The 27,818-nt window shown below is 41.0% G+C and overlaps 1 protein-coding gene across 2 annotated transcripts in view; it reads left to right on the forward strand.

Annotated features, from left to right (window-relative positions):
• The window catches only part of GLI3 (GLI family zinc finger 3), a gene marked incomplete at both ends in the record, with an annotated part of 185,724 nt that overhangs the window by 25,615 nt on the left and 132,291 nt on the right, over positions 1–27,818 (forward strand). For both annotated transcript variants that reach the window (XM_079538404.1, XM_079538405.1), the window contains one exon: positions 25,595–25,837. In XM_079538404.1, the coding sequence (XP_079394530.1) occupies positions 25,595–25,837 (243 nt within the window). The remainder of the gene's footprint in view (positions 1–25,594; positions 25,838–27,818) is intronic.

The following is a 27,818-nucleotide window of genomic DNA, read 5'->3' on the forward strand; positions in this document are numbered from 1 at the left end:
AGGAGGCTGGGAAGTGAAATGTTTGATGGAGTAAGGCAGATACAGAAACAAAGGGAGACTGGGGAATTTAGCTTAAGTGAAATGACAACTGGATTGAAAAAAGCTAGAGGGAAATGTTTTGAAACTCATGATGGGTAGGAGGTAAAAGAGCTGCAAGAGCTACACAAGTGATAGGTGAGATGCCTAGGAGAAAGAACAAATGGGTAGGGGGAAGAGACAAGCTTACAAAGAAAAGAAATGATGAGCATGTGAGCATTTTCTTGAGAAAGAGGACATCTGTGGCTAATCAGAAATTAAATATAAATGACAACAGAGTAACAGAACTGAGGTTATAGAGAAGAAGTAACCAGAAAATCCTAGCTACGAATAGGTATTTGAAAGAGGGATCTTTGTCTAAACAATGAAGTAGTGCATAATGTGGAGACAACTTAATGACAGACTAATTAACATATTATTTAGCATTTTGAACCCAACTTCCAGTCCTACTCTTCCTGCTCCTCAGACTCACTGAGTTTCATTCTGATTAATGAAGTAATTTAATAGTGTGTGTGGAAGAGAGACAGCATTTTTACACCTTATAGAAAGAGTGATGTCATGTTTTGGTTAGAATGGCAAGAGTTATAAAAATAGTCTGCATGAGTGTTGTAAGTTGGAAGACATGATGAGATCACAGCTTGAGTTGAAATGCAAACATTCAGCTGAAGCAACCTCATGCATAAGAAGTGGCCTGGAGAGTTTTTTTCTTAAGGAAGCCAAATAGACCTGAAACAAAAATAACTTCTTTCCCGGATCTTTTCATGAGAACCTTCAGGCAGGCCCCAGCCGATGACTTTCGCAACAGGAAATCTCAGTTTGCAAGCATTTGGAGAGTCACTAGGGTTCTCATTATCTGAAGTCTACAAGTGATGATTGGTGTACTGCGTAGTGGTAAACATGGAAGTACAGCACCGTGCACAAAAGCAGCATAAGTCTACTGATATTGGCTTTTTGGTGGCAGAGTTTCCAGTGAAGTTGCCCAGTAGAGAATGGCAGATTTAGGTAGTGCAAAAGGATTTAGGTTAAATAGCATAAAGAATTCCTTTACTGAAGGGTCAGCATGCCTGGATGTGTTTAAAAACTGTCTGGATGTGGCGTTCAGAGACATGATTTAGAGGTGGGTGGTTAGAATTAGGGTAGTATGGTTGTGTTGTGGTTGGACTCGATGATCTTGAAGATCTTTTCCAACCTGAGCAGTTCTGATTCTATGATGCTGTGCTGCTGGTGGGGAGATAAGGCTACAGAAGTAGGAGGAAAGGGAAAAACAAGAGCAGTTGATGGATTTACCAGAATTTGGAACCATGACTTACAGGAGAGCACAGCGTGGACCAGGTACTGAAGATAATGGGCACCTGTTCCTGATCTTTAGTGTAGTTCTTTGGATTTGTTTTTTATGCAGCACTTTAGATCTGGTGCTGCTGGTTGTTCTTACTAGCTATTTTTTTTCTTGCTCTGGCAAAACTGGCCCTCTTTATTTCTTTTCTTCCCCTTCCTGGTTTTCTCAAGTTACCGCTTTGTCCACCTTTGATCAGGAAAGCAGAAATATTTTGAAACATTTCTTTTAGAGCTTTCTATTATTTCCAGCTTTTGTTTACTCTTTTTTTTTTTTTTCTCTTGCTCGTAGTGATTTTTCCATTCCCTCTAATTTTTCCCTTTCATTTTTTCACAGTATCTGATTTAAAGCTCCGCCTTGCACTTCTGAAGATACTGTAAGCTTTGCCCTTCCAGTGCTCTTTCTTATGGAGTTGTCTTGCATAATTTTCCTTGCATCTCAACCTGGCCGCTTATCTTAGTTTGCTGCTTTGGCAGCGTAACCTAATTTTGTTTCAGCAGTACCTGTCTGATGCTTTATTCACTGCTAGATATGATGACCAGAAATGACTACCTTCATCAATAAATAAGAAATCATACTCCTGCAGCTTTCTAGAGCTGCAGAACAGCTCTGTTTTGTTTACAGAAACAGGAATTCATGTTTTCTTCATGTGGATCAGAGATCTATCAAGAACTCACTTTTCATTCTCCTCATGTAAGTAAATTTTCATTTCCAGTGAGAGTTTTGAGCACAAAATTCACAAAGTTGCTCCAGGATGGAGAGAATGAAACGGAGAATGCTACAAATACGGTAAAAAAAAGGGGAATGGTAACGTATGTACACCAGACTTTCCTCCTTTTTATTCACTGTTTCTAAATACTTTATGCAACTAGGAAAATGAGAGCTCCGTTATTATGTGTCTTTGTTCAAAAATTGGTTGGGAAAGATAAGGTGATGAATAAATGCCTCGGGGCTGTTATGGAAAGCTATATTTACTTTCTAAAAAAGTCTTCCTATTTAATGAAAAACAGACACCGCAGTAGACATAGCATGCCCTCAATGTATGCCAACGTACACAGAACATAGAAAGACCTCTGAATCACTTCGTATAAATTGCTGCAGATACAGGTACTGCAGTTCTTCACGGAAGCATGATGGTGATGCTTACAAGCTGTTGTGCAGCTTCAAATTAAGGTCAGAAGCGAATGTGATAGAGATCTTACTGTTGCTGTATTTATGGTAAACAAACGGTATGTATTGGTAACCTGTAGCATTTATTGATAGAGTGTTTCCAAATAAAACAGTTCCTCTTTTTATTTACATTTACTTCAATTCCAGCTAGTACTAAGAACAGTGGATTTCTTACATGATGTTTAGCTAAAACTTGTAGAGCTTTGGTTAATCCTGCAAAAGAATCGTGGTCGTGACTTTGAAATGACCACAATCTGACATGTTGCAAAGGTGCCACAAAGTTTGGCTAATGGGCAGAGTATATTCGAATGTACAGTGAAAGACTGAAAGACTGTGCAGTTGTTGTCATCTTCTTGTCTGATAGTCTGCCTGCTGTCCTGTCCTCATCGCTGTTTATTTTGTGTGCTAATTGGTTGCTGTCTTTCAGAGAAAGCTTAGAGGGACATTTTTAGTTTCTTTCTCAAAAGTGTTCTGCCTTTAAGTTGGGAAATGTAACAGTAACATCCCCCATATAACACAGGCATTTCCTCTAAGACCACATTCAGATGCTGAACAGCTTCTCTCTCTCATTCCACCACCATCCTGGATACTGAAGCAGAGTAAGTCAATGGGAAGCTGCTGTTTTCAAGAAGGCTCCAAGACCGGACCGTGGCTGGTAGAACAGTTCATTTTATTGGCATGCCAGTGCAGTGAGCGAGCACCGTCTGCATGTACAGCAACGACAAGGGTCGTATCAAAGGGCTACATGGAAAGCCAGAATGATTAACGAGTGAAGGAATACGTGCTGCTGAACAGGGCCATAGCTGCCAAGTGCCTTCTGTAAAGGGCTGGTAGCAGTGATGGGATCTGCATGGTTTATAAACAGGAGTGGCAGAGAACAAATGTGTCATGATTCATCAACTATTACCACCAGATTTCTTTGGTGTGATGACAAATGTACACGAGTCTCATCTTTGTTTTTCTTGGGATAAAGCTCCAAGTAAGAGTCATTGATGTTCCCACGTTTCTAGAAGTGATGGAACAGTAAAAAAGTAGACCTTCTCTGATGTACAAAATGTGGAAACAGCTTCTCTCAATTGAAATGGGAATATTCTTGGTGGGATCATGCTGTAGTGTTTTGGAGATAGAACTGTTCATTTTGTTTATTGCTGAGATTGATCATAAGTTCAAGGAAGAGAGGAGAAACAGTTTCCTTTATTTTTAAACTTCTAGTTCCCTGCAGCCTGGGCTGGAATGTGTGGGTGGAGAACATCCCTGGGTTTTCCTTGCAAAAAAGGGAGGAATGATGTTTAGTGCTGTATGAGTTATTAGTGAGTATTTGCTGTGTCTGCTTGTTCGTGGCAGTATGTCTTTGGGAGACAGTGAGGCTGAAGACCTGAGCTCTATGAAACCCCATTGATACCCAGTAACTTTACTATTTCATAGCATTTCGTAAACTTCTGTAGATAGATCTGTATTTATAATTCAGATCTCCTGGGTTGCCTGTCTGTGCTCGTAACATTATAATGCAGATTCTATTGATATCTCTGTGCTGAAGTCTGTAAGAGATGTGGGATTGTGTGCTGTCCTCTGTGAACCTCTGATGGTAATGAGGACGTGGTACTCGTGTGTGTGGCAGCTGGAATGTGATCTACAGTTAAATGGGCAGGTCCAAAAATATTTTATTAGTTCATAGCAGGAAAAACTGCTGACCAGGTGTGACCTCACTGCTACTTTGCTGAATGGCTGTATGATATCTGCTTCCTTGAAGCTTCTAAAATGCGTTAGGAGTAGCCAGAAGATGTGTAATTATTTTCTTCTGGAGAGAGAATTTTTGCAATTGCTGTCATGGCATTTTCTGTAAATATTAAGACTGCTAGATTCGAAGTTGATAAAGTGATTACACTCATAAGAAATTGAATGTACCCTGCTGTAGTTTCCTTTGAAATGAATGATTTTTGGGGAGTGAGTACCTCTGTGTTTTTTAATACTCTCAGGCAGCTCTTTGGCCTAAGTCAAGTATACATTCTTTGGCTGTTGCCTAGATGGTGCTTACTGTGTCAAGCATAATATTTGCTGAAAGCATCCACTTTTAAAGGATCAGGTCGCATGTTTTCTTTTCACCCAGGAAGGTGGGAAAGTTTTCTAAGTGAAAGAGTAGCAGCGCAGATGTTAAATGTAGAGGTATAATATTGAACAGATTAAGATACGTGTTTTGCTTTGTTTCAGTGTTTAAGATGTTCTTCCAAATGGAGATCTCACTGGATGATGCTGTTTTACCTTGGCATATGTTAATAGCTGCCCTGAACCCATTTATGCTCCTGTGCAAGGAGAGATTTAATGGTGCATAATCAACTTTTGCCAGATGCTTAACAGTGCAAAGCCTTTAACAATTTGTACAGGAAAGGTATAAAACAAAACATTTGGATTTTGGATGCAACAACTCCATCTGACTCAATAAAAATTGAGACGAGAGCAGTTGACATTAAATGTAGAGTGTTTTGAACTAATATTGACCCAGTATATCAAGCTTGTATGTGTCAGAATCAGACATGCAAGGTCGCCCAGAGTAAACACTGCAGACTTCAAGCACTGCCTTTGGACCAAAGTTTCTTTTTGCTTTTAAGTTTGTCAAAATGTGTGTGCCCAGCTTGTTTCATTTTTACTGCCACAACAGAGGATATTTTGTGACTGCACGGGCTCTAGTTCTTCAAAGACCATGATGAGCATTTTAAGTGGGGTTCTGACCAGCTCCTGGAGTGTGAAGCCAGCTCTGCCATTGACAGTATCTCCTATTTGTTGTTGTGTGTGCTGCAAATTTTGAGCTGTGGGAACTGGATGCTGCTGCTCGTGTCCTACAGAGGCATTCCCTGGGAATGGCTGCTACTGTATGACTGGGGAAATTGAGAGGTCTTCAAGAACAGGGTGCTGTTGGTGAGAAATCTTCAGTGCAGAGATTTTACTATAGAAAGCATGTATTTTTATCTCTCAACATTAAAATGAGCTTTATTACTATGCAAACTTTCTATATCTCTAACTAGCTGACATGAGAGTTGAACTAAATATTAGTCTCTGGTTTTCTGTTTTGCAGTATTGCATAGTTTTGCTTGTTGGCACACTTCAGGAACGCTAGGAGTATTTTTTTCTACTTCTTGCTCAATTTCATTCACAAGAATTCCACATTTTTACAGTTGCTACTCATACTTCAAACAAACAACACTTTAAAGTGTTGTCCTTACAGATATTGTGGCACTAAATTTTCTTTTTTTTTTCAAATTTTGTCTCTGATGCTGAGAAGTGTTCATCTCAGCTAATGAGGGATAGATGTCAGGGGCTGTACAGAAGTCTGCTGAACCATGCCTCCTTTCTCTCCTTTCTTAGAAGCTACAACTTCTAAGTTTATAAGCAAAAATGTGGTTTGGATCCTGAGAACTAATCAGGGCCAGCAGCTTGGGAACAGCTCGGATCTGCTTTCTGTTTGCAGAAGGTAGTGCCTTTATTATGATGGGCTCCTGGAGCTGTCTTTTGTCTGGTTTAGCAGTTCTTGTCTCACTCAGTTTCTTGCAGAGAGCCATTCCAGTGTGCTGTTTTATGCTGCCTCAGTTGCCTGCTTGAACTCTTTCTTCTAGCAAGGGGCTGAGGGGCAGCTGGCCAGGTATTTCCAGCTGAAGAAAATCACAAGTGGTTTGGCCAGTAAGGGTCCTCCCAGATGTCTTGCTGCGTAGGCACAGCTCATTTGCTTTTGTTGTGTGCTTGTGGTCATCTATTTTGAATGAAGAGTACTTATTATATGGACAAGAGCTCTGATTTAAAAGGTTGAACGTAAAAAGTAAATGATGATAATGTGTGTGGTATACAGTTGTCTGTAAGCCTGGTAGGAATGTGGCCTTGTTTATTTGTATCTCTTCTGCGATGGAAGATGTTTGTTTGTAGCCTGTTTTCCTTGCAGAAAACAAGGATGCTGTTGTGATGCTTTTGTGCGTGGTGATGTCTGTGCAGCTCAGCCCTGGGAAGAGGAGAAGTGAGCAAAGGCTGGAACTATGTGCTGTGTGCTCCTATCTTGGATGGATGAGTGGATGAAAAAGGTTGTTAATGAGGGCTTTGGGCACGTCATTTATTATGTGCCTTTTGCAGGGAAAATTGGATGCTTTGGCAAAAGTCATTGTGATTGGTGTAGTAGCAACTCTGGAAATACATGAGTGGGAGGCTTTCAAAGGGCAGTACAATATTGATGCCAAGCTGTGGTAACAAAAGTCTGCATTAAGATGAGATAAATTACTGCTGTCCATAGTCCCGCATTACAGCCTCTCCGTGCCATGTTGTTGTCAAAGCCCAATTAGTATCAAATAACTAGTCTGTCAGAGTTGGGTGGATACGTTAGACCTTTTTGTTCAGAATTACTGGCTTGTAGCTGCCGTTTTGACTGCTCCCAAACTCACTGCTCTGTTTGTATGTAGTTGTCACCATCACCATGGCATGTTTTTCTCTTGCTTGCATATTTCTTGCTGTTTATTTGTGGAACATTTCAACACCCGCCTGGTTGTAGATCTGTCTTCTCCAGCACCCTTTTTGTGTTCTCTTTCAGGCTTGTGCTGCCAGTAGAGGACAATTCCACACGTACAGCTTGGTAGTCCACATGGTCTGCTGGGATCTCCTTTTTGCTGTGCACTACCAGACCCCCTATCTTGCTGTTTTCTTGCAGAGGATAGCATTTCTTTTACTCGTCCCCAGATCCTGCTTTCTTTCCACATCTGTTAGCTCTCATTTGCTATTGGGTTTCAACTAGACACGTTTATCTTTCACACTAGCATGATTTAATTTCTGAAGTAGTTTTGTTTGTGCATCAAAATGATGCACATTTCTTCTGTTTTCTTCTGTGTGCGAAACGGACAAATGGCATTATTGATAATCTGGACTTCAGCATATGTGCAGTGAGATTTAATACTGTATTTGAAGCCAAGTTGAGGAGGTTAGGAAAGATGTTACATTCTTTAGAGCCAGCTGGGGGAGTGGATGGACAACGTTGTGATATTTTGGAAGCATGAAGTGTGAAAACTGTTGATGTTTCATTTGCTGGCATTGCTTATAATTGCTGTCAACTTTCCTTTCTGGATTCCTTTATGGCCTTCAGGATGAAAGAGGAAGGGGTGATAGGACAGTAGGAAGGCATGATTTGCTCACATGCTAGCTTTTCATATTCTACTCAGCAGTGACTTTCTGATAAGGAAAAAAGGCAAGAAAGGAAGGGATGGTGAATAAAAGAAAAAGTGGAATAAGGAGAAAGGTGTGAGAGTAAGGAGCTTAGGGGGAAAAAGGTAATGCAAGTATTCTTCTCAAGTTAAATTTGTCGTCTTTGTCAAAGTACTTTTTGCCAGTTCCTCGAACTCGTGTTAGCTGCATAAAAATGAACACATTTTCAGTTTTATGTAAGCCTGTTTTTACCTGGTAGTTAGCTCCTACAAAGCCATTCTGTGCATGCATATGGTTAGAGAAATGATTTCCTATTTAAAATAAGCTCATTCAATCTACATTGTACATTAAAAGCAGGAGAAGTTTCGTTGTTGTTAGTTCTCATAGAATCCTTGATGTGTTTACTAACAGGAAGAAATGTAACTCTGTTTTAAAGAAAAAATAGATGCAAGCCATATGTACTGTGCACGGAAGGAAGCATCTAAAATCTGGTTTGAGTAAAGAGCTGTTCTGTGATCTCTTTGTAGAGCTGAAGAAGAAGTATTTTCTTTTAACAATTCCCTTGTCCCACTCCTGCCCTGTGCCTGATTTTCTCTCTGGATTTGTAAGCCATTAGAGATGGTAACAATTCTTTAAATGGGCTGCTTCAGAGAATTCTGAAGTTTTCCTCCTGCTTCTCACTTCTACCTGTGTTTCTTTAACATGGTAATTATCCAGACAGTGTAAGAAGATAGATGGGATGTGATTTAATTATTCAACAGCTTTAATAACTCATCTAGGAACAGTGACAATTAACTGTATTGTACAGTTCATCAATCTTTACTCATCCAGAATTAGGAAAAAAAGAAGTGTTCTCCTCAAGATAGCATGCATGTGCTTTTCCTTCTCCAGATAATCACAAGACTGGAGATTCCAGAGGTTTCAGTCAACTACTGTTCCCTGATCATTATTGGAAGTAGCAGGAGACAGAGGGGAATTCTCAAAAGATGTCAAGTTTTCGCTGCAGTGTTAACAGAGTCAAACAAAAACTGGGGGAAACCAAAGAGCCCACTGGAAACAGGTAGCCAGTATCACTGTTGTTCTGAATATCCTATCTCTGACTGTGTTCCTGTGCTAGAGATTGGATGAGGGCCCTGGAGGGGGAGATGGGGAATCATCAGGAACAAGACGCCCTGGCTGGTGTGCGCACCTGAAGATGAAGGAAGAGACATTGAGAGAGAGGTTGGAAACAGCTGAACAAGGAGTCACCCCACAAGGAACTTAATGAAGAGCTGAGACTGAGACTAACACGTATTGGCCATAAAGAATGGCTGAGATGAGAAGTTTCTGGAAAGGAATGTGTGTGCAGCAAATAGCACTGAAGTGAGGAGATAACAGTGGGAAAAGTGCAGCGTTTTAAAAGGAAAAATGTCTTTAAGAAGTCTTCCACACTTCAGTGGAAGAAACAGAAAGGTTGTTCTCACTAGAGCAATTATTTTGAAAGACTAAAGTGGGACTCAATGCAGAATTTGCTGTTATTGGCAGATGCCTTTGAATCCTTGGTGAGATATCCATCTTCTGCCCTCTAGCTCCTAGGAGAATAACTTAACACTGTTGCTAAGTTTTTTTGTGTGCTCTTTTCAAAGGGATTGATGGGTTGAATGGAAAGCACTCATTTCTTAACTGCTGCTGTATTCAACTTTATTTTATTGCTTGTTTATACTGACTATATGAAGTTGTATGCGAGGCATCACATTAAAAAAATATTTACAACACAAAATCAATAATGTTAGCATGGAATTCTGGCCATGCCAGTGTGTTATAGTGATATTTAATTATGTAAGTTGTAATCATACATACTTATGACTTCTTATTGTGAAGGCCTGAAGAAAGAGATCATGTCAGCGTAGTATTTTGCTCTTTCCCTGCTGTACTGTAATGACGTGTCATCCAACTTTTGCTGCATTTGCAGTGAAACTGAGGTCTCAGTGATAAAAATCCCTGTTTTCTTTCTTTTTTTTTTTTTAATAATGATAATTTATAACTAAGACAAAGTATCTCTGTGCTGCCATAAGGAGATGTTTCGTACTGAACTCACCTTCTTTTAGATAATAAAATACTTGCTCAGGAGGAGAGGGACATCTTATAAGTGCCTCAGAAAAGAGGAAATCTTCATTCACAACTGTCTGCTTTTAAAATGCATTAGCCAAGAACGTGAAAATTTGCAGGAAATGTGATGGTGGTGTTTACAGCACATGTAGAGCTCTAGTTACTAGGGACAAATCAATACCACCAATTGTTAGTGCGTTTCTTAGTATGTGCCTTGCAGCTCGCTTTCAGAAAGGTGAGCATTTTGTGTGCTAAGAATGGGTAATTCCAAAAATACAATCTGTATAGAATAGATGTGATGGTAAACACTCAAAAAACTTGGATTCTCCCACTAAATAACTACAGTTTAGGGACTCTAAGTGAGTAGTTTGTGTAGGTAGTGCTGATACCATCTCTCTACCTCACAGTTACTGTGAAATACAGTTTGTTAGTATTCATGAAGCATGCAGATATTGTTGTGATGAGTGCTACAGAAAGCCCAAGAGGAAGTGAATAATTCTATCTGGAGAGTTGCATTGCAGTGTAGTGCCATAAATGAAGCAATGGGGCCACGCACTGAACTTTTAGAGAACCAAGTAGTGACAAACTGCTTGTTAAACACATATATACCCAGTGCACTGAATGTAACTTTTCTGTGCATCTTAATATAGGTGTGGTGATCCACGGTCCACTTTATTATGGCCATGTCCTGTGGGCTTGATGCTACATTCAAGTTAAGCTTCTTCCTTCTACATCGTTTGTGTTCTGATAGCTGTGCGTGTTCATGTGTGCAATGCTCAGTGAAAGCTCCACCGGAGTTCAGCTTTACATACATTTGAAGCAAAAACGAATACCTACTTTCAAGTCATTACAAGTAAATCATTCCAACTGGGGAGAAGGGAGAAAAAATTAAGGGCTTACTTCTAGAAATGCGGATAGTCGCAGTCGTGTGATGGAGCTTCCTGAATAGCCTTCCTCATGTGAGAGGCTCTCAGAGTGAGGCAGCGGTGCTGGCTGCTGCTCGGCATCCCTCGCAGTGCTGGTACCCCACTGATCGGCCATGTTGGTGACGTCCTGTGCGCGCTGCATAGTGATTTAGAAACCTGCTCGCATTCCATTAAAATTTTAATCACTGACCTCAGTAATGAGACAACTTGCTGGGCATGGGCATTTTATTGGTTAAAGGTGTGATTTGTTCCCAGCTTCCTTTGGGCCCGCTACTGCCGTTGTTTCCTGCTTGTAACTTCCATTGAAGTGAATAGTGGTTTTGTCTTCTGGAGGAGTTTAGGGTAAGGCACTTTTGCCTATGAACCCTATTTCTGATATAGAAATTTAACATTTCTTCTAGAATACTTTCTTGCATGATAAAGATAAACTACTCTGCAGCCGTTGTGCTGGAGGGGCTGATAACAGAGCATCTCCACCACCTGTCTGCGTATTTTTTTCTTCTAGTTACCCAGTACAGAAGCTGCTGCCTCACTGGCATTTCCTCAGGAGATTACGGTAATTGGTGTGGGAGGAGAATAGTCCTTGTGAATGCAGCTGTGTTGCTCAGTGTTTCACTCCTGCATCGTAGTTCATGTCCTGGTGTTTTCCCTATTAATGCAGAATGTTTATATAGTACCAAAGCTGCTAAGAATCCAGACCCAGATGTTTCTCTGGGCTTTGTTTTGTTTTTCCTGTTTACCCTGAAGTTTATACTTGTTGGTTGTGGAGCTTAAGCTACCCTGGCTGAAGCCCTAATATGTTGTCACTGCTGAAGTTGTTTGACCTTTTATGTGGTAACATTTTCTGATAGTTTTGCATAGACATTGTAAACAGGAGTGTATTTAAGCATGATGGAAACATGAAAGTTACTGCATAGAGAAAAAAAACCAAGTTATTGTCCAAACATCCATCTGTATTTTCCTCCTTGGCTGCTGGAGTCATGTTAGCTGGAGCACATTAGCTAGGCTGTTGTAAGGTAATGCCTTTAAATTCAGGCCCAGACAAATCTCAATTGGAGCTGTGAAGATGATGCTGGAACTGACTTGGAGAGCAAGGCGGGAGTATGTGAATATTGACAAAAACCCAAGACAAGCTCCTTGTCTGAAGTCTTGGAGTACTGGAGGGGGACTGTTTTTTTATGCAGGTGGATAGTGATAGAGCAAGAGGAAATAGATCTAAACTGAAAGAGGGGAGGTTTAGGTTGGATGTTAGAAAGAAATTCTTCACTCAGAGCATGGTGAGGCACTGGAACAGGCTGCCCAGACAAGTTGTCAGTGCCCCGTCCCTCAAGGTTTTCAAAGCCAGGTTGGATGGAGCCTTGGGCAGTCTGATGTTGTGAGTGGCAGCCCTTCCCATGGCCAGAGAGTTGTAACCAGATGATCTTTGAGGCCCCTTCCAACCTAGGCTATTCCGTGATTCTATTATTCAGTCTCTGATTGAAATAGGTAACATTATCTATGAGGGACTTTGAAGATCTGTTGGGAATACTGAGTCAGACACGAGAGGATGAAATATATGTTGCTGATATCTGCTTTGTAATTTCTTTAGGCACTTGTATATTCGTTCTTGTTTCCACTTAATCTGAGGCTTCAGTATGCTCTGTGTCAGAGACTTTCAAAACTTGATTTTCTAGAACTTCCCAGTATAATTGCAAGTTTCATCTTTTAATTCAGAATCATAAACTGTCTCATGGTGACTTAAAAGTCGGCCCTGTTGGCTCATAAGCTTCACTAACCTCGGGAAGTCCTCTCAGCGATCGAGGTTGAAAGTGGAAGAAACAGCATGAAAGGTTCCTGGGGTTTCTCACAGGACTCCTATTTTTCCTAATGTACTTGTGCTGCTGAACCACAGAATGTGTCACTGGTGGGTTTGTGATGGGACAGTGCTGAATACAGATTGAAAAATATCTGAGATGGTAGATGTTCATTTTTTGTAAATCTGTCAGTGGTTTCCGGGCTGGTTTGGCCAGGTTCCCTGACTAATGGGGCAGGGGGATCCATGAACCCATGCATCGGGAAAGGAGAAAAGGGAAAATGGGCTTAAGAGAAATGCGGCGGGCGGCAGCGATCTGAGGAGCAAAGGGAATTTACTGAGTAAGATATCGGAATGCAAGATGACACAATATAATACAATACAGTTGGAATTGAGGGTAATAGATCAAATAAAATGAGAGAGGCTGTCCAAAAACCAAAGACCTTACTCTAATGCTGAAGGCAAGATGGCTGGGCAGCACATATAGAAAGACAAACAGAAAGGGAAAAGGGGCTCCTTGTGACCTGCGAACAGTCTTTTTTTTCCCTCTGCATGGAAAACGGAAATGAAACGGTGAGCAGTCCTCTGGGATATGTAGTTCTTCTCTTCTGAGAACCAGGCATAGCCGGCACTATCGACAAGCCACCAAACTCTGTAACTCCCAGCGCTGCATGGTGTTCTGATGTGGGATACCGATGATAAAAGTGGTAAAACCATGACAAAGTCAAAGTGGTGTGTTAAAAAACAAGTGTTTGTCCCAGTGAGAGGAAATCACTATGAATGGAGACGTAAAAATTGTATGATATATTAGATAAAAAGAAAGAAATGGAAGGCTTTATGTCCTCGGAGAGGTGAATTGCATTCCTGCTGCTTGCTTGATTCTGCAGTTGGTTGTAAAAATACACAGTGATACTGAGCTTTGAAAAGTCCGTGAGCAAATGCAGGCCTCAGTTCAGCAGTTTCTAAAATTACATAGGCACCACTGATTTGTGCCTGTTAGGTTGTTGGTTTCAGGCTTTGGTTAATATCAGAAGTCGTGCATGCACTTTGATGTTAACACTCTTTAATGTCCAAGTTTACATCTTTGTTTCCATGATTTTTGAAGATAAGACTGGAAAGAGTGAAGCATGCAGTTCATTGCAGCTGGCAGTGGTAACCTTCCTGCTCTCAAAAAGGCTTTTTAATTTTCAGTTGCAACAAGCAGACCTGATGTGAGAAGGCTGTAGTCTGTTAATCTTGCCATGAAAAAACTGCATATTCTAGTGGGAGTTTCTTCTTTGCAGTAACCTGTTTTGATGATACAACTGGTATGTTTAACAAGACTAATTGCATTTTATAGGATATTCTCTGCAAGCTTTTCTGCCTTAAAACAAATGGCAGTGACACAGCTGATATGTCATGACTATATTCATGTAATGTAAAGTGGTCAGGTTATAGGTTATCTTTACAGATATCTGCTTTATGGCTTAAAAAGGTGATTGTTGCTCTATAGAGGAGGGTGGAATTATTGATGGTGGTGCCAAGATGGGCCTTCTATCTTGCACTGGGGAAGAAAATACCATTTCTTCTAGTATTTAGCATGTCTGGAGAACTCTGGTAGATTGAGTGCATTGCTATTACTCATTTTTTTCAGGAAGCGTAAGCCATCGTTAAGAACTCAAGGTAGTTTAGATGTGAAGGGACAGAAGCAGTGTGTCTCAGATGAGATTTCTCTGATAACGATACAGGGGAGTTGGATAGCATAAGTATTATGAAATCAAAGAAAGAAAACTTGGAAGATTGATTTTTTTAATTTTTCTTCTGATTTTGTATTTTTTTCCTAGTTATAGAAAAAAATAGCTATTTTTTCATAGTTATTTTCCTTCTCTGTAGAGGAGCAGTTCTGTACCTGTGGACAAATTGCACTAATAGCAGACCACCACTTTACATCACAGAAGTGGGAGGCACACTGTGTTTTGCAGAATTGGAGCATTATAGGGTGATTTGTAGAGCAGCTTTGGGCTGACTCTTCAGCATATTCCACCTTCAGCTCTTCCTGGATCTTTTTGTAGATAAATCAAACAGACCTTCAGTGTTTCCGTATTGTGATTATTTGCTATGTAGGAATAACTTTTCTCTTACAAAATCTTGGTCATCGGTATTGTATCAGTTTGGTGAGTGAAGAAAACAAAGTTATGAGAAATTCAGTGGTTTATGGAAGATCAGGGAAAGGTTTGAAGAACAGAGGGATCTTCAAATCCAGAGCTGAATGTGATTTCTCCCACAAAAGTTTTACTTGTGCAAGAGCTTCAAGGTCTGGTCCCTCATGGTTGTTGGTGTTGGATCAGCCATGAGGCAAAATGTCTGTGGCCCATTCAGAAATAATGTAATAGTTAAAATCCTTAATCCTGCTTTTTTTTTTTTTTTTTTTTTTTTTTTTTTAATAGGTTCTTTTCAATAAAATTAGGTAATTCTCTTTTGTTCTTGGAATACTTTAATGGTCAGAATGATTCTCTACTCATAGAAGTGATGATACTCCTGGGCAGGGAACTATGAGGATTTTTGTACTTATCTTTAAATACCCTAAGCAATTTAAGTTTTCAAGTGGTTCCTTTCTTCTCCAGCCTGTATGCCTTAAAATTGTGCTTATTTAACTTCTGGGAGAGGAGGGAACAGTGTTTTTGTAGGAGTTAATGTTGCCTGAAAATCTAGGTGGCCAACCATAATAATGAAATACTGATATCCCCTTTCGCCAGATTGAGTATGGATGATGCTGCCTAAACACAATTAACAGGTGAAGAATTACTTTTAACCTGCCATAGCTGGAATGGTAGGAAAAGAGAGTGACTCTTCATTCAAATTGTTCTGAAACTTTTTCGGAACGTATGAGAACTAATCTGTTTTAGCTCTCTTTCTGATTTCAGGTGTCCATTGCATGATGATACACGGAAATATATAGTATTGTTGAAGATGGATATAAGTATTTAAATAGCTGAATGTAATTACATTGTTGAAAGCTTGCGGAAATATTTCAAGGCCTTTTAAAATCTGTTGTAGGACATGAAGGATAAAAAGACACAGGAACTAGTTACAAAAGTGAAATTGCACAAGTGGTTTTGCTCATCCCTAGAATTCATCAGGAAACATTAACAATCGACTCATTTTCTACCCATAAAATGATCTCTGTCACGTTTTGCCCACTCAGTGTGCACCAGTGCTCAGGAGCCAGTCTGGCATTGCTTTGCAGCTGGTGCTAGTTTTTTTTGGTGACCGGGATTTGAAGACCTTAACTCCATGAGGTAGCATGGCAGCATGCAGCTCTGAACATCTTCTGCAGTGGAAAAAACTGAAAGAATGGTATGAAGAGAAAGAGCTTGGCCTTTGGGAAGATTCAGCACTTTAAAAGTTTTAAGGAGGTGTTTCTGTTTGGAAAGGAGGGAGCTACATCCATGGTCCTCTGAACTTTCATACGTAATGCATCTTTCTGATAGACAAAGAGATGGTTTCAGGTCTTGGCTTTCTCAGAATAGCTCTTAAGGGAGAAACTGTTGATAAAAGGAGTGTAGGACAATTTCTGTGATATAGTAGCTCTGCAGTTTTTAATTAAAGGACTAATGTCTAGAATAACATTCTAAGCATCACGTCATAGAATCATAGAATCAAATCCTTTCGTTTAATAGGGCCTGAGACCTTTCTGAGGAGGTGTTTTTTCCTTCACTTTAAAACATCCTTAACCGTAATTTTTGCATTTCTTGTGCAGCATTCTTCCCCTCCTGCATTATTTAAACTTGTGATGAGGGATGTGAAAAGCTCATTTCTGTGTCCAGGTGTCCAGTGTGCCTGTCTGTATGCTTGTGTGTTGACATCCATGTATCATCTGGAATCTCATCTGAAATTAGCTAGATGTTATGGGAACGTGGTACAGCTGGATTTGTGTGTGCATATGTATGCACGTAAATGTGTTTGTAAGTGTGCATGTGTAAATGTGAATGAGTATTCTTCTGCACACAAAATATTTTCAGATCTTGCTCTGAGACCTTGGTGAGATCACTGTTCTCAGCTGAGTTTGCAACTACTGGAAGTCAGGGCAGAGTAACCCATAACATATTTTTGAACAGCTGATACGCTTCAGAGTCTGGAAGTGCAGAGATGTTATGGAAGCACTGACTCTTACTGCAACTGTGTAAAAGGACACAACAATAAATAAATTTTGTAATAAATAGGTGGCACCTGGCATTTAAACTGATGGGTTGCATGGCTTTGTGTTGTTACAACTTAGTGATGGGCTAATGACTGCATTTAGCAGTTTGAACCCACTGGAGGAAAAAAAGAGGAAATTAACACCAGCTCTATTTGTGTACAAAACATTAATGGCAGTAACTTTTCTTATTCTGTTGAGGCCAAGGTGCATGGTCTGTGGGTTTTAAAGTTGGGGATGATGCACCTAAGAGCTTATAATTCTTCTGTCCCTCTCTGCTTTTTTTTTTTCCTTCTTTTTGTGGCTTCTAAGCATGGCGAATGCAGTTTTCATCAGGCTACAAATGCCCTTGTAAAACAGCTTTGAGGCCTGGTGTTGCTGCTGGCTTGGTAGAAAGTGACAGCGCCACAGAATATCCCTCAGTGTCTACGAGTGAAATGAGCCAGTTACCCTCAGATAGGCATAAACGCTCTATTAGATGGTTGAGAAATACATTTTTCCCCCTAAAGCCCTTCTGGGAATTTATTGTAGCGCCTTTGATGTAACTAATTAGCTGCTCAAAGTAAGCAGTGACTAACAATCTAATAACTGGCTAATGGAAGAAACTTCATAATGCTTTCAAATCAGGATTCTTTGGAGTGTCTTGCAAGAGGCTGAGGAGCTTTTCCCCGATGAGAAATGGTTGCCAATAGTCAGATCCTGATGTCAGCAGTCATTTTTCCACTATATTTGAGACTCCTGGTACTTTGAAGAGCCTGGATGTTGGAGAGAAGTGATAATCCCAGAGATATTCTGGAAGTGTTAAGCTTGATTTTAGCCATGATCAGCAGAATTGGAGTGAACGGTTTAATTTGGGGCTGTCACACAGTAACTTGCAGGCAAATTTTATACAGTGGAACACGTTATAGAAGGGGAAATGAAAAAGTCAAGTTGTTTTTGCAAGGGGTCTTTTTTTCTCTCATGCGAATTTCTCAGTTTTTAAAAAAATCAGAATCTATTCTACCAAGAAGGGGAAATGCTTCCGTGTACATTCTGGTCCTGCAGATTTAAAAGGAGAAACAATACAGCCACTTGTTAATTTTGCCAATTAATTCTACCTTCAAATGTCTTCTTCATTAAGGCTTTCTTTTTTCTTGTCTACTGGAACTGCAGAGAGCACTACTGCTAGGAGTCCCTTCCTCATCAACCTAGTGATAGCATTTTTACCTGTGCTAGTAAACATCTCCGAGGTGTTTTCTGCTCACAGAGTGCTCAACCCCCCACCAGATAGGCCAGTTCCAATGCTGGATGTGGATCCCTCTTGCTCTACTTGCATGAGAAGATTTCCTGAATCTGTAGGATTACGATGCAAGTAAAGCAAGCAGGATTTGGCCTTGTAGGCACCATGAAGGTAAGCTTCACCACCTGCTCAATACCTGGGTATGAGGTTTAGTGTTTCTTCCGCAGCAGCCAATGTCGTCACTCACACCTAAGCCAGAGCACTGGGGGCTGTGCTTGTGAGTGGTGTTAAGTATCACTGCAATAATCCACTGTCTGTAATGGGAGAAACACGTAGCACTGAACTTGGGGAGGGAGAAAATGGCTTTCAGCTGCTTTGATTTAAATTGTTTGTTATTTTAAAGCCCGTGTGGAAATAGACTAGGAGACAGTTTTCTTTTTGGAAATGCGGCTCTGATTTCTTTGGAGCATCACCCTGCAGGCTGCTGAGGACTGGTGCCTTCAGTAGCTCCATTGGAGCTTGCAACCCAGAGGCTTGAGGCTGGGACTCCCTGTTTCAGAGGTTCAGGCTTCTCATCCTGACAGCCTGGCTACTCACCTGAGCAGCTCTGGGCATATATTGCCAGGATACTGCAGGAACATGGTTTACAGCAAACAGCTGCACTTCTTGATCTGGGGTCAGTGAAGTATTGAAGTCAGTGGGATGGCTCGAGTATCAGGTCAGTAACTTTGCTCACACCAGTTCCTCCTTTATTTTTTTTTTAATTTTTATTTTATTTTTTTTCCCTTATGTTCTGCAAAATACTTTTTTGCAGAACAAAATATTGCCTTGGTCAGCATGATACAGGATCGAGGCAAGGCAGTTTAGCCCTGCCTTGTGTCCTTGTTTGCATTTTGAGAATGAGAGTCCTGGGGCTGGCAAGGAGGTCTCTGCAGAGCACTCTGCCTTTGTGTGTGGGTAGCTGGCTGTTCCTGAAGAAGGATTTTTCAGCTTAAAGAAGATTTTTGGCATCTGCCTATAGGTCTGATGCTGGGGTTGTAGAAATAGACTCCCAGTTACACTCAGTAAGTATTTGCTTGTATAAAATGAAGGAAGGTTTTATTTTATATAGTTGCATATTTATCTGCTTAACTTGAGCCACTTTATTTGAGAGGACTTGGATGTCAACAAGCAATGTAAATTCACCTGGACTATTAAGGAATTGGTCCAAGAGGTATCAAAGCTGACAGATATATCTCCAATCCAGATGCCTGAAAAAAATTTACCTGTATTGTAAGCTGTTTCATGCCTTTAGCAGTTCTCCAGAAGTCTTGGGAGTTGTGTGCACAGCAGAAAAGACTGCGAGTCATGGCTCAGTAAAGCATCGCTGAGGTGGTGGTGAAGCAGCCTGAGTTCTGCACAGGCCTGCGTCTTGTCTTTTTCAGGTCAGTGGAAGCTCTGCTGCTGACCCAAAGGAGCGCAGGATCCGGTTCTCTTTCAAAAGTCATGAGAACTGCATTGATGCTCTGTGTTCTGGCTTCCTCCGGACTTTCAGAAAAGGAGTGTATTAAATTGTACTGTATCTAGACAGATCATTTGTATGAAATAACAGGATGGGGTATTCTGGCAGTATTTTCAGCACTGAGTCCATAGGTAGTTGTACTTTGTCTTGCTGATAAAAAAGAAAAAAAGAAAAGAACAGATTTTTGAAACGAACTAAAAATCAGGGAGAAGAGCTGTATATTTCTATTTCAAAGGTCACCAATCAGTTTCTGGAAAGTACTATACATATGGTAATGTGAAAATAACTAAGCTGGAAATCCATTACAAATGGGAATATAAATCTATACATTTTCAGTGGTGAGCTCAGACAACGTATGCTATTTATAAGCACAGAAGTCTTGTTCAAGGTATGCATAAGCATTGCAAAGACATTAAGTCTATGTACTTGTTATCTAACACATTTTGTAGCCTCTCAGATGGTTGGACTCTTACTTTCACAGCTGACTACAAGCATTGTGCTTTGTATCTGTGGTAGCCTTTCCAGAGTGTGTGCTTCATGCACAGCTGTTCCAAATGCAGGAAAGCGACAAACTTGGGACCAAGAGTGTTCAACTTCAGCTCCTGTACCCGCCCAAAACAAGGCTTTGGTTATAACGCACACTGTTTTTAAAGGCAGGCAAAGTCCTGCTGATGCATTTTTTTCCTGCTTTGCTGTTAAACTGACCAGAGAGTAGTGATCAATAGATGTATGCACGAAGCATCAGATACCCGTGTCTTGATGAGCCTGGCAGTTGCTCTGTTCCAAGGAAAAAAATGCCAGGTCGCAAAAACATAGACCTTAAAAGTGAGGGAAATTGCTTTCTTATTAGATACCTATTCTATTAAGAATCTAAGTAGTCAATCTTTTCTTTTTTTTTTTACAGCCTTCCTCCCCCTCATTCTGGTTCACAACAAGCTAAAATGCTGCTTTTCTGGGAAAGAGTGATATTCTGACTTCAGTTTTGTAATTTAATGATGGAGAGTTTCCTTAGTAAACCAAATTTAGAGTACTAGAATGCTTATCTTATATCCAGACCTTGAACATAAAAGGCATTTTATACCAGCAATTGTTCATTTAATGAGCAATTGCAGAGTGCAGGACGGTTAAGGGATTGAGCTATATGCACCATTATTGCAAGAAGTATTCCGAAATACCAGAAATAGGACGTAAGCTCTGATCAGGGGGACTGTGAGCACAATTACCTTCTTTTCAAATCCTTCTGTGACACTGCGGGAGGAAAAAGGACTTTGAAACTTGAAAGGAAAGAGCTTGCTTTCAACCTCAAAAGCTAGGAGGAAAGGGCTCTGAAATTTGCTCAGTATTCCCAATTCACCATTAGCCTGTTTCTTCCTTTAGCCTCAAGGCATTCTCCGCTTTTTGAAAAGATGTTAAGAAATTCAGTCACAATAGAGAGCCTAGTTTTGAACATGTTTCACTCTGTCCATTGAGGTCTGGTCTTCAGCCTTTGTGTGGGGTGAATTGAGCTGAGCAGCAAGCTGGTTGGGGAGAGGTGAATGAGCAGTCTCTGTGCAGTCACAAATTCTGGCAAAGAAAAGATTACCCTCTCCTTTATTTTACAATATGCATTCCTGTACAATCCTGCTAGTGGCAATATGCGGAGCAGAGCTTGTGCTTAGGTCAATATGGAGCACTTGGTTTATAGCAACTCTTGTTAAGTTTGTCTTGTAATTGAAGCTGCTGTTGACCTTGCTAGGAGACCATTTGTAAAACCGTTTATTTAGCATAAACTGAAATAATAAACCCTCCTTCTCTTAGGCCGATTGTGATAGGGTGACATTAGTTTGATTTAATGATTAGCCGCCTGACCCCTCAGCTACAGAGAGCTGCTTGAATAGGGAGAGTTCACTAGGAAGCACACAGGAAGAATACTAATGAGCTTGTTAAATTTAGCATGGCACCAACCACTTTTAATTCCTCTAATGAGAGAAGCACTGCCTCTGAGAGAGAGGGAGGGAGATGAGGAGGGAGAAAAAGAGAGGGAGGAATGTCCACAGCCTGTAGCCAGAGAATTTTGGGCAAGAGAAGAGCTTGGAGAGCGTGTAAGCCAGGGTCTTTTGGATTGCGTTGTAAGTACGTTGTCTCTTCTCTCACCCAGGTGCAGCGTGTTGGCAGCTCGCCTGCGTGACCATAATGTTGTTACCTATGAGTTGCGGGCAGAAATATGGAGAGGAAACTTAATGCATAGATGGATTTAGCTGAACTGCTGCGTCTCGTCTGAACGGGGGTATCTCTGAAGTGGTGGGAGTGATTTTTAGCATCCTCTATCAACGGATTTCAACTTTTTTTTAGTTGCTGGCTCTAAAAGATTTAGGAGAAGAAGCTTTGACTTTGTGTCTTGATGCCTGTGGAACTGTAATAAAACAAGCAAACGAAAGTTAACGGCAGAAGAAAGTTCAGTGGATTCTTGTGTTTGATTTCTGTTTGCCTCGATTTTTAATTTGCTTTTAAATTAGCCAAACAACTAGAAGCGTGTTTGTTCAGGCATACTGTCCTGTGTGAGTTCTCTGAAAATGCTTGCTAGTTAGAATGAGGTGCGCCTAGTTGCTAAACACTTCTAATAAAAACCACTTCTGATCGGAGTAGCAGTGCATGGCAGAATTCTGAATGAATGCGATTGTTCCAGACTAGGTGCTGGTAACACGTGTCTCTGGCGCCCAGCTTGTTAAGGCAGAATGGGGCACACATGAAGAAAGAGAGTCTTACGCAGATTGCTTTGGAGGCCTGATTATTCTTTTTTGTTCTTTTGCTCTTTTTCCCCTAAGTCTTCCTCTTAAACCTGCGGAAGACAGGGTGAACTGTGCTGAAGTCGGAGTACCACTGGTGGTAAACGGGCGGAGGTGGGGAGAATCGGTCCCCTTGGCTGTTATTTATTTCTGCAAGTTTTAGTACATCAGATGTTTCTTTTGACCCTAAACCAAACCACTTTTAAAACTTGAGGAGAACAGTAACAGTTGCCGTGCATTTGTCTGTAAGACTTTGGCAGATGCTGCCGGAGCAGTGGGCTGTTTGCTTACGTTTTTGCTATAGAGCTCCACTTGTTGCCATGGTGGACAGCATGTTTCTGTCAATAATTTGGCCCGGCACAGCTTGTCTGCGCTCACTCTCAAACTTTATCAAGTAATTCAGCTGAAACAGAACAAGATTAGACCGCTTTTGCCTTTTGGCTCACTGAAGTGGCTTTACTGCTGTTGAGAGACTCAGCAGAGTGACTGCAGGAGAAGTTTCCCCCTCAGTGTGCAGGAGGCTCTTCTAAACCTCCCAGCTATTTGTATTGTGCAGTGCGGGTACTGTCAAGCCCCTCATCTGCCCCCTATCAAAAGAAACTGCGGTTGGAGTGGGTAGTAGATGCTAAAATGTCAGTCTGTTGTGTGTTATTGCCGGAACGCCACCATGTTTGCTTTTTTTTTTTAGAAAAAGAAGTCTGGATGAAATTTTATACGGTAGGCAGTGTACAAAAGTGTTTGACTTCTAACAGCAAGCAGCATTAATGTAATGATGGGGGAAAGATGGTTGATACAGAGGAAAAAAATACTGATTTTCTTTTGTTTCCTTCCCATTATTCCTTCCTAAAAAAAAAAAAAAAAAAAAAGGAAAGCTTTTTAAAGCAAAACACATTTTTCCTTGAGTTTCAAAGTTACTGAAAATAGGCTTTGAATTTCATTCCAGAATTTAAAAAAAAATGTTCCATACCAGTCCCCAGTGCCTTGATTGATGACACATGCATGTTTGGAGAAGAAAAGAATAAAACTGAAGCCTGTAGACAGGCATTGGGTTTTTGTATTCCAGGATGGCAGTTTTAACAAATATTATCTTTATATGGAAGAGTAAAAGAACTGAAATCCTCTCTGATCCTCAGATCGATTATACAGCCACACAAATCACTTCAAGCTCACTGGCTTCCATACCGTGGTAGCACAGGTTAGCTTGCTACGCTTAAGGGTCTGTCAAGATTTCAAATAGAGTATAATCCCCTATTTTCACAAGAGTTTACATCTCATCAGTGAAAGTTCACTCTAGGTTGAAATTTAACATAAAAGATTCCAGCTAGGGAGAAATGCGATGGAAAATATAACTTCGGTTAGGGTGATTTATTTTTTATTTTTTCAGTTATACAAGCTGTTTTCTGAAAAACTTCGTATAAGTTTTAAAGTTTTAGGTTCACTTTTGCAGTTCTCTTAAGTAAAAACAGCTTTGGTGTAAAAAGTGGAAACCTTAAACCGCGCTAATCTAGAGCAGGGACCAGTGCCTGTGCATATTAATAAAAAGTAGAAAAGGGCAAAGGATTTAAACTCTACAGTGTTGTTGTCTGTTTCTATTAACTCTTTCTCCTCAGCCCCAATAGCAGAAGAGCTCTGTATGGAGAATTACTGCTGGCTGTTTAAAGAATTCAGTCCCTGGAAGATGCTGATAAGTCAGCAGCCCCTGCTTGCTGTAATACTTGGAGATAGAAAAATAATTAAGCACTCAATAGATTGCATTGTTGGGTTTTGTTGTTACGATTTTGGAGGAGAGGGGGCAGGGAAATGCCTGGAAAGCTCTGCATGAAAAGTAATGGTGTAGCTATTTGGGACATAACGCCCCAAATTAAACTCCGGGTATTTAATACACATGTAGCCTGTTTGTAACGTAACATACATGAAGGCAGAGTTACACGAGTGTCGAACTTGTGTGAGTAGTCGTGATCAATTGGTTGCTGATGCTTTTGCTGTTAGAATGAGTGCAGCAGGGCAAGTTGTAAGTAAAAATGTGGCCCTGACCTTAGCAATTCTGGCCCCTCACAGCTGAAGTGAAATCTTGACACTGTCATAAATGACCCTGTTTTGCCTGTGAGTTGTAGAATAAGTTTCCATGAGCAGCTTTAATTTCCTAAGAGTACTTTCATTTCCTTTGCAGTTACCTTTTCTGCACCCAATATTTAGTCTTCTGGGGCTCCTCATATACTTTTGAACAACTTCTGAAACTGTCTGTATTTATTGGTACTTCTTCAAGTCATATTGGTATATGCCCACGTGCGCAAGGTGTTTTATTGAGCTGAGCAAGGCTGCAACTGGAGCATAGACATCTGCCAGAATCCAGCACACAATTATGCACTTGTTTAGGGAAGCGCCTCTGTATTTTAATAACACAATAGCAGAGCCCCTTGGTGTGGTTTTTGAAGGCTGCCTGTGATCTGCAGGAATTGCTGGGCTCACGCAGGAGCCCAGGCTTGGCTAAATGCCTGGCTGTACGGCAAGGCAGGCTGGTGAAGCAATCATCAGAAGGCCTTTTGGCCCCTCCACAGCAGGCAAACGGGGTGCAGAGAGGGACACCGGCAATGAATGGGTGAAGAGCCCCAGCCTGACAGATGTGGCAGGGGAAAAGGCCTGCAGAAGCATTCGCCTTCTCTGTGCTGAAGTGCTCACAAGCAGTGTGGGCATAGGGTTTTTTACAAACTGGTCCTTGGGTTCCACTCTCCTCACTCGCTTTTGTTTTTCCTCTTGTTTGTTGAGAATTGAAGTGCTTGGACATGGGAGGAAGGGAAGGGGGGGGTGATCACCCCACATGTACCTGTGGCAGCACTGCTGGAGCAGTTGTCCCTGCTCCGCCTGTCTTGTGCTGCCGTGCCGTCTCTTGTGCAGATTTACCTATTTCAGCATCACCCACCTTGTCTTTCTACTAATGGCCTTTCTTTAAGGCTCCAGCCTTCCACGTAAGCAAGGTTCTGAGGGACTGGAGCAGCACTGCAGAGCAGAAGTGGGTGGCGAGGTTTGATTTAGGCCTGGCTAGCAGGCTTCATCTTCTGCTGTTTGTGACAAATTGTTTTCTTCCTCCTCGTCAGGCAGCCAAAACTTCCTTGTCCCAGAGGCAAGAAAACAGCGAGTCTCTGTCTGTTCCTGCAGGATTGATAGCCTTGCTGGTAAATGCATCAGGGCATGGGTGACGATGATCTACTGACCGAGAGCTGCCGGCTAGCGTGCTCAGCCCGCACCCCACAGCATCCTCATAGCTGCACGCCAGCTGTCACCAACCTGCACCCTAGCGCTGCTGGTGGCAGGGAAAACTTCTTGTTTTATTTGCTAAAAATGGACTAAAAGTCTCTCTCTCTCTCTCTCTCTCTGTCTTTCTGTTCTCTCTCTCCCTTCTTTGGTATTTTTTTTCCAGAGGATGAAAGTCCTGGACAGACCTATCACAGAGAGAGAAGGAACGCAATCACAATGCAGCCACAAGGTGGGCAAGGCCTCAGCAAGATCAGTGAGGAGCCTTCAACATCTAGCGAGGAAAGGGCCTCGTTAATAAAGAAAGAGATCCATGGATCTATATCGCACCTTCCTGAACCTTCTGTACCTTATCGTGGGACATTGTTTACTATGGACCCCAGAAATGGTTACATGGATCCTCATTACCGTGAGTATTTATTACAAGTTTGTTTCGGGGAGGGAAGTTGGAAGGCTGTTTGGGCTGTCAAGGTTAACGTCATTCTGTTTGTCACCTTGCATCATCTTGGGGAGAATTGCTTTCTCTGCGTGTGAGTTGAGATAAATGTGATTTTTTTTTTCTGTCTCAAATTAAAAGCTGGGAAGCATGGCAACTCAAAATTAGCACAGGCCTCTGCAAAGCAACTTCCACAGGATGTATCATCTGTTGCTAATCCTCCTCAATCATCCAGTTCTGCATTTGCTCCACCCCCGTCGTACACAAAGAAAAAACCTCATTAAAGAAAGCAGGGGAGGAAAATGAAACAGGCCTTAAAATCTTTTTAATAAACAATCTTTTTCAATAATGTGAATCTTTTTTTTTTTTTTAATAATTTGGGGAGGGATTGGAAAGTTTAATGCTGCTGGTTTTGTTTATTAATTAATTTATTTTTACTGTTCTTTGTTTTGTTGTTTTTAGAGATTCAGTTGCTTGTGAACATGGGGGCTGATGGGGTGGTTTTATCATTTTCTTTCCTGGTCCCCCTAAGATGTATGGGGTAAAAAAGGCAAACGGTTTCAACTTCTGAATTCCTGCTCAGACGTTAATAAAAAAGTAAGAAATTAACTGACACTTGAACACAGATGTGGAGTGGATTTCTCCACAGGCAAAATATGAAGGAGTTAAGCAATTTTTTTTCATCTGCTTCTAGTTTAAAAAAAAAAAAAAAAAAAAAAAGGAAAAATCATTTAGTTGTGTAGTAATGAAGTACATCTTGAGGTGTAAGGGCTTGTGCCTTTTGATTATAGATTTATCACCTAGTCAGGATACACATTTGCCATTTAACCTTCCAGTCTCCAGTTCCAGATGATGGGCTTAAGACCCACAGAGAGGGGCCAGTCTGTGTTGGCTTTTTTTTCCTCCACATAATTCAGAAATTTCAGTGTTTTAAGGCAAAAGGTCATTAGCCAGGCAACTGATTAGTGAGGACAGCTGATTAGTGCATGTTTTTTTGCTAAAGAAAGTGCCAGGGATAAAAGCTAATTTTATCCCTTCATTAGTTGGGCTAGCAGCAAAGGGGAATGTTCACTCATCAGGGTGCAGATCAAAGTATGTCTCACACAACCTTAAGTCTCACCAACCTCCTTAAAAAAAAAAAAAAAAAAAGAAGGAGTGTGATTGTTAATAAGGATGAAGGGAAAATGAATAAAATGAATACGTTTTTCTTTATATTCTACAACAGCACTTAGGGAAAAGTTTGCAGTGAAGCTTTTCAGCTCTTTTCCACATACACAGTCAGTTCAGGGACACTCTCCTCCTCTCTAGCTCTTCACAGCCTTGTTCAAATCCTGGAAGGGAGTTTTTCATCATTTTGCCTGGAAAGGTATGCAGCAGCACGCTAGTGGCAGACTTGTCTGCCAGAGAAGTGTGAATGTGCAGAGCAAAGTACTGATGGCAAGGAGCAGCACACAAATACAAGCTGTTGGAGACACCAACTGTAGCTTACCATTTTGAGTATTTGTTAATGCAAACCCCAAATCTCCCTTGGGAAAAGAAAATCCTATTGGGGAAGCAAATAGCTTCTGTGTGCCTACAGTATAGCTGGGGAGAGATAAAATGTGCAACTGCTACCCCCAACCAACCAAAAAACAAACATTATGCTAAATTTAGTGATTGCCATTTTGGCCATCTGACCAGCTGCCAACTCAGTCCTTAAATCTGGATCAAAGCATTACTGATACTGCTAAAGATTCAGACTGAGGAAAAAGAGCCATCCAGTCTGAATGAGCCTGGCTGGTTTGGATTTTGTTCATTTTGCTTTCTTTTATTAAATTTACCTCTTCTGACTAAGGTTCTCACGATTTAGTGTAGATAAAATGTCTGTATTGTGACCAATAACTCTAGCCAGTTAGGATGTGTCAGCTGCTAGAGAAGCACTGATGTCGGAAGCCGTGTTGAACAGCATAATTTT

The sequence above is a fragment of the Tetrao urogallus genome (genome assembly GCF_951394365.1).
Source record: "Tetrao urogallus genome assembly, chromosome: 7".
Classification (NCBI taxonomy): domain Eukaryota; kingdom Metazoa; phylum Chordata; class Aves; order Galliformes; family Phasianidae; genus Tetrao; species Tetrao urogallus.